This window comes from Sinocyclocheilus rhinocerous, unplaced genomic scaffold (genome assembly GCF_001515625.1).
Source record: "Sinocyclocheilus rhinocerous isolate Xijiao unplaced genomic scaffold, SAMN03320098_v1.1 scaffold2166, whole genome shotgun sequence".
NCBI lineage: Eukaryota > Metazoa > Chordata > Actinopteri > Cypriniformes > Cyprinidae > Sinocyclocheilus > Sinocyclocheilus rhinocerous.
In genome coordinates, this window is record NW_015656025.1 from 165,543 (window position 1) to 181,087 (window position 15,545).

The following is a 15,545-nucleotide window of genomic DNA, read 5'->3' on the forward strand; positions in this document are numbered from 1 at the left end:
GGCACCGAGGCGGGGCGCTGAGAACCAGCGCGGACCACCCCGAGAACCAATCGTGCAGCCTTGAGGGCTCGGGACACGGTGGAAGTCTCCACTCGAGCCCTACCCCCACGGCGGCCCGGGAAAGCATAGCTGTTATTTCCGGTTCCGATTCAGGCATTGCTACAGTCCCGGAGGACAGCAGCGCAGACCGAATCTTCCTCTCCAGAAAGTTCTGGCTCACCCTCCGATGCAGCGATCGACATCTGGTCATTGGGAGTCCTTTGAGGAAACGGAGCTTGGCCTGTGACTCCGAGATGAACATCTTCCCGCAATGAGAACATGACTCATCCACAAACGCCACCTCAGCGTGCTAGATGCCCAGGCACGAGAGGCAGCGATCGTGACCATCACCCAGTGCCAGGTAACGACCGCATCCCGAAACGCCCGGGTGATACGTTGTCTATAGCAAGACCTTTTTTTTCCACATCGTCTTTACAAAGACGTAACGTCAAGTTTGCCACGCAACGTCGTCTTTACAAAGACGCCCCCTGTAATTGCTCTTTTAGGGAAAAAACTCTTTTAGCTTGCTGAGGTGCACAGGGGAGATGGCCGCCTGCAACACAAACAGGGGGTAGTGCAGCCTGATGTTGACTTCTATTATTACTCATAACATTCATATTTGTATTTCTACATTCCTGATTATACACAAACACATACACATATCCCACATCCACATACTTTCTTACACAAATATACAATTATCCATACACCTCCTAATTATACCTACAGTGGTGTGAAAAAGTGTTGGCCCCCTTCCTGATTTCTTATTTTTTTTGCATGTTTGTCACACTTTAATGTTTCAGATCATCAAACAAATTTAAATATTAGTAAAAGATAACACAAGAAATAAGAAATCAGGAAGGGGGCCAACACTTTTTCACACCACTGTATATCTTATATTCAACTTATTAAACCTGTATTTTCTAGAAATTTAACTAGTGCAGTTATATTACAACCAGGGTTTGAAATTAACTTTTTCACTGACCAGCCAATTTGGCTACTAAATTTTTAAGTTAACAGCCATTCATGACTTCTACTAGCCAAAAAAACACAGAAATAAACCATTACCTATGTCACAGCTTCATGCATAAATCAAAGACTATAGAATACTCAAAGGGACTTTGTATAAATATAATTATTATAAAATCTGAATAACTTTTCAGATTGAATATCTTTTAGTTTTCAGCACACATTTCAGCCTTTAAACCATTTTTAAGGAAAGGGACAAGTCAAAAGTATCAATTATCACATTAATTTAAACAATGATTACCAATCCATTATTATGTTAATTTAATAACATATAAATATCTTAATGTCTTAATTGTTTAGATTTTTAAAATCCATTAGCATTAGCGTCTTGTCGATCCACCGGTTCATATTTACAACTGACCGTTTGCTGCATAAAAATATGGGTCAATTTTCGCAATGGTCTGCACAAAAACAGCAGAAGGGTTTACTGAAAATGCAAATTCTTCCTCTGCCAGCAGGAGTCACATTAGGAGCATCAGAATATAGCAGTTTCCATGGTAACGGCTGTACAGTGCAGCAGCTGACTTTGAAACATGCAGTGTTCATATTTATTCAAGGAAATCGTAGCCTTTTGAAGTTTGTCACATTAAGCTATAATGCAATTCTTGATTTAAAAGTTTTTTTGGCTTTAAATTTGATAGAACTAAATTTAAGATGTTGGTGGTATCAAAGTGCATGATATCAGGAGAGTTCAGCTGGACAGAAAGAAAATTACAGACAGAGAGTGTTTGAGTTTTCAGTCATTTTTTGAGTCTTCAATGCAAAGGAAACCAGCGCACCATTATTTGTTGCGTATGTTAAAGTAAGCTAAGTATGCACAATTAGGCTGTATTTAATATATCATGATGGCTCTCAAGTTCAGTATTTGCGCTAAGTCTGCACAGATTTGGCTTACATTAAATTCCCCAAGAATTTAATGAGTGAAGAAAAGTAACCTGCCAAATTGGCTAGTGTTTTGAAAACGTTACCCGCCACAGCTGATTTGTACCCGCATTTGGCGGGTTGGCGGGTGTTAATTTCAAACCCTGATTATTATTATTATTATTATTATTATTATTATTATTATTACTACTACTACTATTTTCAATCATGGTGGCAGCTTCTAGTTTCAAAGAAAAATAATGTTTCTAACATCTTTGCGGCAGTAGTTTTTATGGGTCAAAAGCAATTATTCCTTTCATAATGGAATTTACTAACTATAAATGCATTCAAAATGCATTCAAAAATAAAACAGCTGTGAGTTGGTTGTGAGTTATGGGTTTTTATATATAATATGTACCACTGTAAAAACTAGGTTGATCGCAGCCTCATTTTCATCCATGAAAAAAATTGTAAATGCTTGAAACGCCCCAGCTTTAATTTATACATTTACTGTATATCGATGAATAAAGTCAAGTCCTGCCCTATAATTTTTAACATTCTAAAAGCTGTTTCGCTCTGAAATATGTCATAATACATAAATCAAGTCAGCCTTAACTTATGTTACATGACGTTAAGTTTGCTGAGCAGGACACTAATTATGAGATGATGTGAAATCAAAAATGAAAATGGCTTGATGCAATAGAGGTTTGCTTTTGTTACATTTAAATTGACATTGCAGTAACACTTTATAATAACTGTCATTTATTAATCCTTAACAAACATTATATAATGCTTAACAGATCATTCATTAATATATATTCACATAGCTAGAAATATGAGATAATGTTCTTGTTAATGTTTAATAATGAACTTACTAAACATTGATTACTAACATATGCTTATTTAATGAAAACTGAAATGCTTACAAATGTCAGTAAACTTTCAGTTCATATAATCTCAAATTTGTTGGCCTTTGTTTGTTGTCCTCTATTTACACATCTTAATTAACAAATACTATATAAATTATTTGTTGATGTTTTTGCAGTAGCCAATCTAAAGTGGAAACTATTCATCATTGGCAAATGTTTATAAATGTTTACTAATCATTAATACCTTTATGAGCAGTAATCTCAATGGCAAAAAGTGTCCCAAAAGACCTGAATTTACCCAATTCACACATCTTAACAAATAATGTATTAATCATTTGTTCATGTTTTTGCAGTAGCCAATCTAAAGTTGGGTAACACTTTATTTTGTTGGTCCCTTTTGAACATTCTGTTGACAATAAATAATGTTGCACCTACATGTCTACTAACTCACATTAGAGTATTAGAAGACTTTCTACTTAATATCTGCTAACTCTTTATTGTGATGGTGCAATGTTACTTTTAGTCAACAGAATGTGTTAAAGGGACCATCAAAATAAAGTGAAACCTAAAGTTGAAACTATTCATAATTTCTACATGTTTATAAACGTTACTAATCATCTAGTATCTTTATGGGCATTGGACTTTTAGCTAATGTAACTATGGTTGTGTAAAGGGTGGGTGGTTAAGTTTAGCTAAATGCTTGCTAAAGACGTAACAGATTGTCATTTTGGTGAAAAAAAAAGTTTTTATTGCCTCAACACTCACATTAGTATACTACTCTTCAGTATATCATTAAACAGGATATTCCTTGAATCATAAATAAACATAAAATAATGTTTTAAAAGAAAATACTTGTTCATTTATTAAAACAATATAATATAAACAGATTGAACAGTGTTCCCTTATAATAATCAAATTGACCCCTGTACACTGTTGACCCTTCAACCAACCCTTAAACCCATACCACCAAACCTGTCCCTAACCTAAAAGCTTTTAATCATTTTATAACATCTGTTAAAATCATTTGTAGATTTTCTATAAATGCTTGATCATATGGAATTGAAAGTTTTATGACATTTATAAACATTTTTAACTAATATGATATAATGATTTGTTTGAACATAATCTAATGTTTAATAAGTGTATTAGCAAACATTAACAAGCACATTATCTCACGTTTCCAACTCTTTGAAATATATATTTACTAATGATCAATTAAACATTATATAATATTTGTTAATGACTTATTAAATGAAAGTTATTATAAAGTGTTACAGACATTGCCTTTTTCTAGTTGTAAAGGATAAATCAAGCTTAAGATACTGACAAACAACAGTGTTTAGTTGGACTCGGACTCAACTCGGACACGACTCGGACTTGACTTGAACCCAACACAAATAAATAGAGTGGTAAAACATGTATTTTATGTGACACAGACCACGTTTACATGGACATCAGTAATCTAATTATTTACCTTATTCTAAATAAGCCAATATTATGATTATGGTGTTTACATGAGTTGCTTTTAGAATATTCCTTTCATGTTCCCGTTTTACATGTTATAGTACATAGTTCGATTAATGGCACAAGTCATTAACGCCACGTGACGCCATCCAACGTCCCCTCCGGAATTTCACATATAAACATATAGTTTGTCTTCGTGATGATGTCATGTACAGTTTTGGGTGTTTCATTTTTAATTTTATGAAAGCTTCAAGTGCAGTTAATTATTTGTACGTGCATACAGACGACGGCGGGTGTTGAAGCTCTTTTATTTGCCGTCAAACGGTTGACGACTGCCGTGTGTGTATCCTGTTGCAAAATGCGGGGAAAAGTCTTACATGACGGTAATAATTTGATTAAGGTGTTTACATGTCTATACTGCACTTCAGTAATGCGACTAAAATAGGAATACTCCACATGTCTTAATTCGATTTCTGTTTACTTCGATTATGACTTTAGCCGGATTAAGGTAATCAAAAATCTCTGTTTACATGGTAGATTCTTAATCAGAGTATTGTCTTAATCGTATTAAAATCGGAGTATTGTTGTCCATGTAAACGTACTGACAGTCACATAGTGAAACAGACATCACAAAAGTCCATCATCATCATAAAAGTCCACACAATGAACTACAAAACGAAATGACTAACACTTCCATGTGAATATGTATTGAATATATACAGTATATTACTGTTCTTATTTTTTTAATATTGATTGATTGATTGATGCACTGAAGTCCAATTGTGGCAGTGTCAAGGTTCTGGAAGGTGGAGCAGCTGACTACAATCTGGCATACAACATCGCTCAACCTCTGTGATCTAAAGACCTGAATCGGCAAAGTCCACACCACAGATTTTTTACATTGCTTGCTTGCTTCATGGGCATATTGCTTGTGATTTACTAAGCATATTTTCCCCACATGCAAATAGGTTAGATGCACCCATATTTAAAGGAGGCCTTTGCATGTGGTAACTGTGTCAAATGTAACCATACAAATCATTTACAGCTTGAACTAAGTATTTTTATTTCATTTATTAATTAATTTTTAATAAAGTTTTAATTTAATAAACTGGTGAGGTGATATAACATCACAATTGCAAAGCACTGGATAATATCACCTAAATGTAGAATTTTCAAAAAAGTAAATATTATTTACATGCTAAGTCACTGTACCACAGATCTATCTTAATTTCAGACCAGTGCACACAGTACATTAAATCTTTCAGCGCATTCTGGAGGTGAGATGCAAACAAGAGACAGGGTACAGTATTCAAGAAAGATAAACAGTTGAAATTTGTCTAGTATAAGGTAATATGCCAGAAGATTAGTAACAATGTGTGTTTACTTTTAAATTGCATAGATATTATGAATACTTCAAATACATATTTAGTTGTCCATATTTTAATTGAAGATGTCATAACAGCAGTACTATGAATTCAAATTTAGGATTTCACTTAATTATCCTATAGGTCTTAAGGAATAGCAAAGACATCTAAAATGTATTGTCTAACTGATGGAATTATTGAACAATAACACCATGAATTATAATACTGCATTAAAACTAAATAAAGCACTAGTAACAACACAAATCTAAAAACATCAGTCCACAAAACTAAACTTTTACTGAATCTCACAAATACTGATATTCAGATGCAATGACAAAATTATAGCCATTCATTAAATGTGTTGAGGTAGGATTTTGTCATGTATGGTCAAGAGAAAAATTGCATTATAACAGTTCTGTTATGGTAAAACAGTTTTATGATGTGTATTTTGTGAAACGGTCAAAAATCAGTAATCCTCGGTAGACCACGCAAGTAGATCATCTTAGTTTGCACGAATCTGTAGTAATTCAGGATGTTTGTCTATTGTGTGATATAGTTGATTGTATTGTCATTATATAGTCATTAAAGCAGTATCATGAATAATGGATGCCTGGGCATAAAGGCAAACTAATAAAACAGTGTAGGAAGAGGCTAGCTTTTGCTAGCAGGACTTAGAAATGGTGATGGATCAAATCAGCATAAAAATGATCATGAAATGATGCAGTTTACTGAACTTAGTGAAAAAAGGCCTGTTTAAAATGTGTTCGTAATGGCATAAACAGGCTTAAAATCCCCCTTCCTGGGAGAAGAGTTCCCACGTGTTTAAGCCATTGTAACAAGCACAAAAACATTCGCCATTCATCTTTGATGCATGTTAAAAGCAAATTACACAAAGGCAGATGGTGTTTAATGGATCACATGTGATTGAAATTTCGGGTAAGTCAATTCTTAAGCTGCAGAAGGCCCAGATTGTGTTTAAGTTAATTGTGAAGGATGATGCTTTCCTGTTAAATATGCTGTGAAGCACCACATGCTGCTGTTAAATATTAACGTCTCCTCTTGCTGACTACACAATGCATAGGTGAGTTTGAATTTGAATTAGGAGACACCAGGTAATATTGTGTACTTCTTTACCATTGCCACTCATCTGAAAAACAGTCGAGTCTAAAACTTCAAATAGCTAATTTGCTTATAAAGATTCTATTCAAATTGTTGCTCCGCAATGACAGTAGTTCACCTTTTTACACTTTTTCCTATGAAGTCATAATACTACAGGTGCTTATTATCATCACTGTTACTTTCAATGATGCTTCTGCACATTGAAAGACTGATAAATATTGATAGGTCAGTTTTGCACCTGTGAATACGTTTTTATTATTCTCTTTCGAGTTATAATGTCAGGCACATTTGAGAGTTCAGTTTGGTTTAGATAAGTTCATTTATGGAGTGGCTTGTGGATCAGTGATGACTAAGGATACTGTTTCAAACAATTCAGTCCGACTGGGTTCATCCTGTTTACTGACAAGAACCAGTTCAAAAGAAACATTTGTTCAGGAACTATACATCCCTACTGGCCAGAATACTCATAACACTGACAGTGTTTTACTTTTAATTTGTACTTTCTGAGCTTGATGATCATTAAATTCCACATTTAAGTGCAATTGACTTTACTTTTATTAATCCCATCCATCACAATCTCCTAGTGGCCAATTTTATTTTATTTTGAATTAGCCACCAATTATTATTAATACCTTTTCGTCTGATCTGCTTAAAACCCTCAGATAATATACATAATTTATACTTTACAAATGCATACAAAGAATTAAATATGTCTGGTTCCGATGCAGTTGAAAGCAATGGATTTCCCTGCAGGATGAACAACCATGCTAAAGGGGTATCCAGTGTACTAAAAAGTGACCACAACGGGTCCTGACCAAGCATCCATATGTGACGAGTTGGGAGTGAAAACGTGTTGGCAGAAGGTACTGCTTTCTCCCCAGTTGTTTGAAACAGCAGACTGTGAAAATATGAAGAACATCGCAAACTCATCAGTGCAGGGAGAACACTAGTAGGCTTTTAGCGTAAACATATATCCTTTGAACCAAGAGTCACATGGGGAATATAAGAGGACATACATTGGAATGGAAAAAGGATGTTAGATATTATGGTCTCTTTTTGTACTGGCTGTTTTTCTACGTTTGCAGAAAATATAGCTAAAGTACTTGAAAAAAAAATTTAAATTAAAAAAAATGTTGTGTGTCTCTCACAACCTTGTGTGTCTCTCGTCTACCTGTGAAAGTCCATCTTGATAATAAATATTTCAGTAACAGAGCTGTTTAGCCTAATTTATTTACACAGTATCTGCCATCTTGACTTTGCAAGTAATCACTGTAAATACAGAACAAAAGCTAAAACAGGACAAACAACAGTATATTTTCTCATGGGATATTAAATACACAGATGCCACTATAACTTATTACATGAATTCTATAGTAATTACATTGTTTTTATTATTATTTCTTGCTTATACAGTTGCACATTTTGTCAACATAGTACACTCTAAAAAATGCTGGGTTAAAAAGGGACAAACCCAGCTATTGGGTTGTTTTGACCCAGCGGTTGGTTTGTTTTGACCCAGCAGTTGGGTTGTTTTGACCCAACCGATGGGTCAAAACAACCCAACCGCTGGGTCAAAACAACCCAATAGCTGGGTTTGTCCCTTTTTAACCCAGCATTTTTTAGAGTGTACATTTCTACATGTACATGCTTTGGTTGTTATGGAATTATATTTTAATGTGGTGTTGTTACGGCCCCAAACCAGATTTGGCTCATTGAAATCACAATAGGCCTGGACCGAACATATAATAAATCACAGACGCTTGATATTAACTTTAATTGACGTCTTCGCCAAGTTTAATCAAACAAAAGAGAAAAAACAAGATCTCAAAACAGCACAAATCACAAGTTGCACAAATAAGAAAATTTTTAGCAAACGGAAATATATAAATCTATATATATAACAGTAAACAGGTAGGGCAGTTAAGGACACAAAAACCCTGACTACACCTGTCCACCTGGAGAGATCTTACCTAGCTCCCGTGAAAAAAAACAATCAAACAGGTGAGTCTTGCGGGCCACTGCTTCCCTCGCTGAACTTACTAAATATCAAAACGTGACTAACAAAGAAAACAAATCCACTACCTGCTACTGAAAATAGACAAAACTAAATGAAATGTAAGAACGAACTAACCAAAAAAATTTAGCCAAGTTAGGCTACAAAAGAAAAAAGAAAACTTAATGTAGCCAAAAAAGAAAAGAAAAAGAGGAGAGGCGATGAGCGATCTCGCGGTGAAGCGAGAGACCCAGTGAACAAAAGCAGAGAGAGAGAGATCCGCCATTGACGCCATCGAGGTTTAAATAGTAGAAATCCCAGATGACGTCACTCCACTATCAAGGATCTGGGAGAATTCCCCCGCTCACAACTCCACCTAAAGGCTAAGAAAAAAACATCACACCCGGAACAACTGCTCTACGAGCAGACCCACGTAACAGGTGTGCATAACAACATAAAAAAATAATTATATATTTCAGTATAATAATAACAACGCATGTTGACGCAATCATCTAATACCAATCTTTTCTAACTACCAAAACATTAAATATCACCCTGTCACTATACAAATACCAAAAGTGCCCTATAATACCTGTTTACTGACACTGCTGGCAAGACCATTGTTTTCAATTAAAGCTTTGGCGTCAATATACTCATGCAAAGGTCATCAATATTATATCATTATAAATCTATTTTCTCTTGTGTTTATTTCTAAAGGAAGATGTATTGTATATAAATTATGCATTTAATTGTACATTCAATCAGTTAGGAGACTAAAGTAAAGTCACAATATTTTTTTTTCCATGGTGGCTCTACCTAGTGTTATAAAACTCCAGAAACTTACCTATACATATATTTCACAACGTTTATTATAGATTAATAAATCAATAATTTATTAGATTATTGATTAATAAAGACTTATCTTCATGCTGTTCATTGCACAATTCTATGTTATGATCTCAGAACACTTTTACCATTTTGTAAACTAATACATTTGGACATTGCTATCACATAACCAGCTTCATATATATGGCTTTTTGGATGTAGTAAACTTGCCATACAGCCATACATTTGCAATTCAGATATTAGTCCCCTGAAATACGATTAAAAAGCAGAAAAACAGTTGCAAAAGCAAGCTAAAATGGCATGTTTTTTTTTTTTCATCAAATGCATTTTTTCTCATACTTTCAGTTAAGTTTAGTCTAGGTATGTTATGTTTTACAGGTATGTTTTCCAATGAGCATGGGTTGGAAGCAGTGGTGGAAAGAGTACTGAAAAAAATATATACTTAAGTAAAAGTACCATTACATTCCAAAAAATGTAGTGTGAGTAGAGTAAAAGTACTTGTCCAAAAAACTACTTGAGTAAGAGTAAAATAGTAGCTTATGGTAGCTTCTACCCATTTATAATAAATGCTATACACTGCAATTTAAACATTTAGAAAACATTTTACATACTGTAATTCACATTATATTTTGTTGTTTTTCAGAAAGAATGAATAATATCTATCATCCAGCAGTTTTAATTTTGACTGCCAACTCTTTAAAATGCATCAAAACAACACAGAAAAACTATTTAAATGATGAAAAGATGAAAGTTATTCTCAGTACACTCAGCACCATTTAAATCATAATGTTTGAAACAATAGATTTAAAATCAGGTGTAATGCAACTGAGCCAGAGCATGATATTGTTGCTCATAAAAAAAAAATTATTTTGAACAGTGCAAAGAATACAAAAACCATTAGAAACTCATGCGAGAGTTCATCATCACATATCATGAGATGGTTTAAAAAGATAGATTAAAAGAGCCAATTTCTCTCCAAAACGGTGCCAGTTTTAGCATTTTGTGATAAAGAAATGAGAATCACTAAACATGATCATTTATGTTACAATTTAAACATAAATTTACATTGTTCTAGAAGGAGGGCATCACCCCCTATCTTTTACACATTTACTCAGATTGGTATGCTTATAATACAATTTGCAAGGGGAAAAAAAATTGCATTACATAGGGAAGTAGTTCCAGGGAAACATTTTCAAAATAAAACACACACACACATGCACGTCTCTTTGCGGGCAGCGGTGGTCCGGGCTAATAAGCTGCTCTATCAGCAGCATCCACAAATGAATGGAACAAAAAAATGTTGAACTTGAAAATAGTTTTTGTGCGAGTGCACTTGCTAAATGAAGGCAGATTATATAAAATAGATCAAGCAAAAAATTTTGTTTATTAATGAGCTGCAGTTTTATTACATCACACACTGACACAGTATATTAACGCCACAGGTCATCAATAAAGTACATACTGAATGTGGTCCTCCAATTTCAGTACATTATTTCCAAGTGTTTTAGAATGTTCCCGATACACTTTTTCACAGTGCGCATCACACGCTCAAACTCATCAGGAGTCAACAAGCTGCCGACTTCTCCAAGTGACTGCTGCAGAGCGCACACGAGGGAGAGACGTGGCAGTGCAGATTGCGCATCTCTCTATGTACTTAAGCAAATGGGAGTGGCAATTTACCGCATTATGAACGTGACACTTGTGGGAGTTATTAACATTGTACACAAAACCTGCAACTTCACACCAAATTTCAGGCCGTGTAGGTAGGCACGCATATATACAGATCATTTAGTAAGCAGAAATCCAAAATTTACATTAACATATTAGAGGGAGATGCTGATATCTCGACTGAATTTATGCTTGAAGAATGCACTTCCAACAGCCATGATTGGCAGAAGTTGGCGGTTAAAGTTTTCTATGCAAAATTTGATTTGACAAGAGTCACGAGACCGATTACCCTCTCTTTAAAATTAAAACAAGCATGTAACAACCACAAATGGAGGAAAAATAGTGGAGTAAAAGTACAGATAAATCACTTAAAATGTACTCAAGTAAAAGTAACACTACTTACCTATTATGTATAATGAAGTTGCAAATTCTTGTCAGGGGGAAGAAAAAAAATCCACACTCAAAAGATGTCAGAGGGGTCCAATCTTTATTCTTCTATGAATTTGTTCTTCTATTGAAAACCGTTTCCATAGCCTTTAATTGGCTTGCCATTATATATTTTTAAAATATCCCAATTTGCTGTAATAATACCCAGCTAAACCCAACCCAGCCTTCCCAATACGGCTTTGAAATTGCTTGTATATTGATTGTTTCATATTCTTCTCTGAGTCCTTCTCCTCTCAATGTCCTGCATGCTTTAAAATAATAATTATGCCATTTCCTTTTCTCTCTGTACTGAGGCCTTTTAAAAAGACAATCGTAACTCAACATAAAAAAAATATATATATAACAAGTTCTCTTTCAAAAACACATTGCACTGCCTTGATATATGACACAGCCAGCTTCCTTCTAAGGCAGCATAGTGGAACTTTATAAGTGACTGATAAGAAACGCTAAATTGGTGTGCACCAGACAAAATAGTACTCTAACAGGCAAACCATATATAGCACACTCAAATATATTTCTTTAAGATTTAATTTAATTACAATGAACACTTTTTTTCCCCTCTCTCTGTTTTTTGTTTTGTTTTGTTTTTATGAAAGAAATGTTAATATTTAAAGTCAACATTCCTTGACTCTGAAGGCTAAATGCAATAATGTTGCATTCGAATTTGTCTAAAATTAGGTATCTTGTAAGGAAGTAATATCTCTTAAAATATGATCTAGGTAGACAGCTCACTAGACAGTTTAAACCCTGTTAAACCCTACTTTATTTATTTATTTATTTATTTACAGTAGATCTGAAACCCAACATTTTAGGAAAAAATCGTATTGTTTAAAAATGTGATGCATGACATCTTTTGTATTATTAGTTCTAACAATATAGATAATTCGCCAATGTAATATATAATATAAACAAGCAATATCACATGAGTAGCCATGTGATATCGCTCTATATCAGCATGGCTGTGATTTGGCCATAGGTACGATTTGCTTGCGTTTTATAAGGTGCCGTTGAAAGTTTTTTACAACCTTGTTTCAGTCCCTTTCAATATAAAAGTCTTTGCTACTGACTCATAAGGACAGTTTCTTATTGCCATCTAATGGTGTAAGAATGTAACCAAAATCACTGACGCACAGACCTCTTCTCATTACCAAATGCTATTATTAAATACTACTACTATTATTTATATAACATGTTATTTATTGAACAATAATATTTAATAAATAACAATGTCATTATAAAAGTTGCTAAGCAATTCAGTGAAGAGTACAAAGGCAGTGCTCTAATACAGCATTAAAGTTATGTAAAAATATGAAATTATGACATTTTACCCTCAGCCAAAACTATTTGCTCTAGAACAAATAATTTAATGGGACCAAAGATTTTCTGTTAAATATACCCAACACTAATTATAGCTCATGTTTAACCACTGTAGAGATATCAGAGCCAGAAGCAAAATTCTAGAAGAGCTGGCCAAGGTAAGGCTGCTCTCGGCAGGTCCATGAGCACTGAATGGCGGCAGACGCCCTGGAGCTCACATCTCCGAAAACGTAGAAGCAAATTATAAATAGGTGCTATCTTTATAAACATATTTGAAGTTTAAACCTTAAATCTTAAAACAACAACAGTAGTAATTGTGAAATTGTAGTGGATTTGGGCATCCGCCATAACACTCGCTGTAAGAAATGCTGCAAGCAGAGTGATACAAACTGTGAAACGGTTTCCGTGGTGATACTGGGGAATCTCTCATGGCTGGAAAAATCTCTCAGCCAATCAAATTCGAGGACCAGAACAAACTGTTGTATAATATAATATAATATAATATAATAAGATAGATAGATAGATAGATAGATAGATAGATACAGTAGATCGATAGATAGAGACACACACAAGTAATACATCATTTATTCATCAACATTTCACCTTGTGCATCCATGCAAGTAATCAAGTAACTATTGATTCATAAAGAAGCATGATTATTATTCGTTGTATTCTGTTTCTGTATGAGTTTAGGAGATCAGTGACACTGAGATTATGGAGCTGTCCCACAGTTCCTTGGGAAGGATGACCGTTGTCAGGCAGATTTTCCCTCTGTGGAAAGACAGCAGCATGAGCTGTATGAGGAACAACCACCGCATCTCATCACTGCTCTGCGACCCTCAGGAGGGCTACCTGCAGTCACTGGAGGTCAGTAACCATCAAAACCGCATCATCATCATCAGGTTGCTGATGCTTTATAGGAGATCAAATCTATATGCAGTCTCAAACCCATTAAACCTCTTAAAACAAGTGAGAGATATTATTTTAAAAGTTAAGATCAGGGATTATCAACCTTTAAAGATATGGGAACCCAGACTCTCAGTTAAAATGGTGTTTGTTTGTTTGCCTTTTATTGCCAATTTATTTGTTTTTAACTTGCCTTATTTTTTTACTTATGCGGGATTTCACTATTTTTTGTAGTTTTGTAATTTGAATTAGTTAAAAGTGTTTTGCATATTTTTTTCTTTTTCATAATAGTTTGTTTTTATGCATTCTCTGAGATGTTCCTAATTATTTAACTAATATTACAATCAAAAGTTTGAAATAATGACCTTTTTTTAATCAATTTAATTTTGAAAGAAGTCTCTTATGATCACCAAGGCTGCATTTATTCAATAAAAATACAGTAAAAGTGGTGATATTGTGAAATTAATTATGTGATGGCAAAGCTGAATTTTCAGCAGGCATTACCATGGCGTAGCTTGGGACTGAAACATTTTACTAAATTTGAGAGAGAGAGAGAGAGAGAGAGAGAGAGAGTTTTTTTGACTTTTTCAAATAACTTTTATTACAATCAAATTAACAACCATTAGCTATTTCTTCACAGTAAATCCATTCTCAAATATTTACCAACTTAAAACAAAACACAACTCTCCATTCACAACTGAGCATAAGGCTTCTCTACAACACCATATAGATTCAAACGTCATTAAATTATTCATCATTTTATAAAATCGAAAATCAACAACAATTCTGGATTTCACCATTACTTTAAACACCCTTAACACATCACTATCAATTCTCTGTTCTATATGATTTCTCCTGCTAGTGTATTGCTGCCCATTTTTTTTTTTCTAACCCAAAGAAAAATTTGGATGGAGCATCCATCCATCTCACTAAAGTTTTGAAAGCGTGATCTTATTAATGCTCCTTGTGCTTTTAAACCCAGCAGATCAGATAAAGCGGATTTTTTTTTTTCTTAATTAACAATAAGGTCTTGATTTCCAGTTTGTGTTAACTGTTGAAGTTTCGTAATTTCATCTTCTAAAATCTGAACAGATCTAGCCAATTCTTTAGTGACATTCAGGGTGTATTGTTGACACAGTTGTTTTATTTGAGTTTTTCCGAAATCCCACCAACTCTTTAAGGACTGAAAATTATTCTTTTCCTTTTTAAAATTAGTCCAGAAACAATTCAAAATTTCTTTAAACTGAATATCATTTAACAGAGTTGTGTTAAAATGCCAATAGGCACTATTGGGTTTAACAGAATTCATAGAAAATACATATCCTATTAAACTATGATCTGAAAAACCAACCGGCGAAATAAAACATCTTTTGAAAATACTAAGATGATGTTTAAAAACATAAAGCTTATCTAACCTTGCTAATGATAATGAATTATCACGCGCATGTACCCATGTATACTGTCTAGTATCTTTGTTAAAATTTCTCCACACATCACTCAAATCATGCGTTTCAATCATTTGAATAAGCCTTCTGCGTGATGGCATATGTGGCTCAATATGATTTCTGTCTAAACTGTTTACTGCACAATTAAAATCACCTCCCAAAAACAAGTATTCTTCAC

The 15,545-nt window shown here is 34.1% G+C and overlaps 1 protein-coding gene across 1 annotated transcript in view; it reads left to right on the forward strand.

The window, feature by feature from the left end:
• LOC107719291 (glutamate receptor ionotropic, delta-1-like) overlaps positions 1-13,883 on the forward strand; it is a gene marked incomplete at its 3' end in the record, with an annotated part of 100,873 nt that extends 86,990 nt beyond the window's left edge. The window contains exon 4 of the mRNA XM_016526685.1: positions 13,710-13,883. Coding sequence (XP_016382171.1) covers positions 13,710-13,883 — 174 coding nt within the window. The remainder of the gene's footprint in view (positions 1-13,709) is intronic.
• Between the last annotated feature and the right edge of the window lie 1,662 nt (positions 13,884-15,545).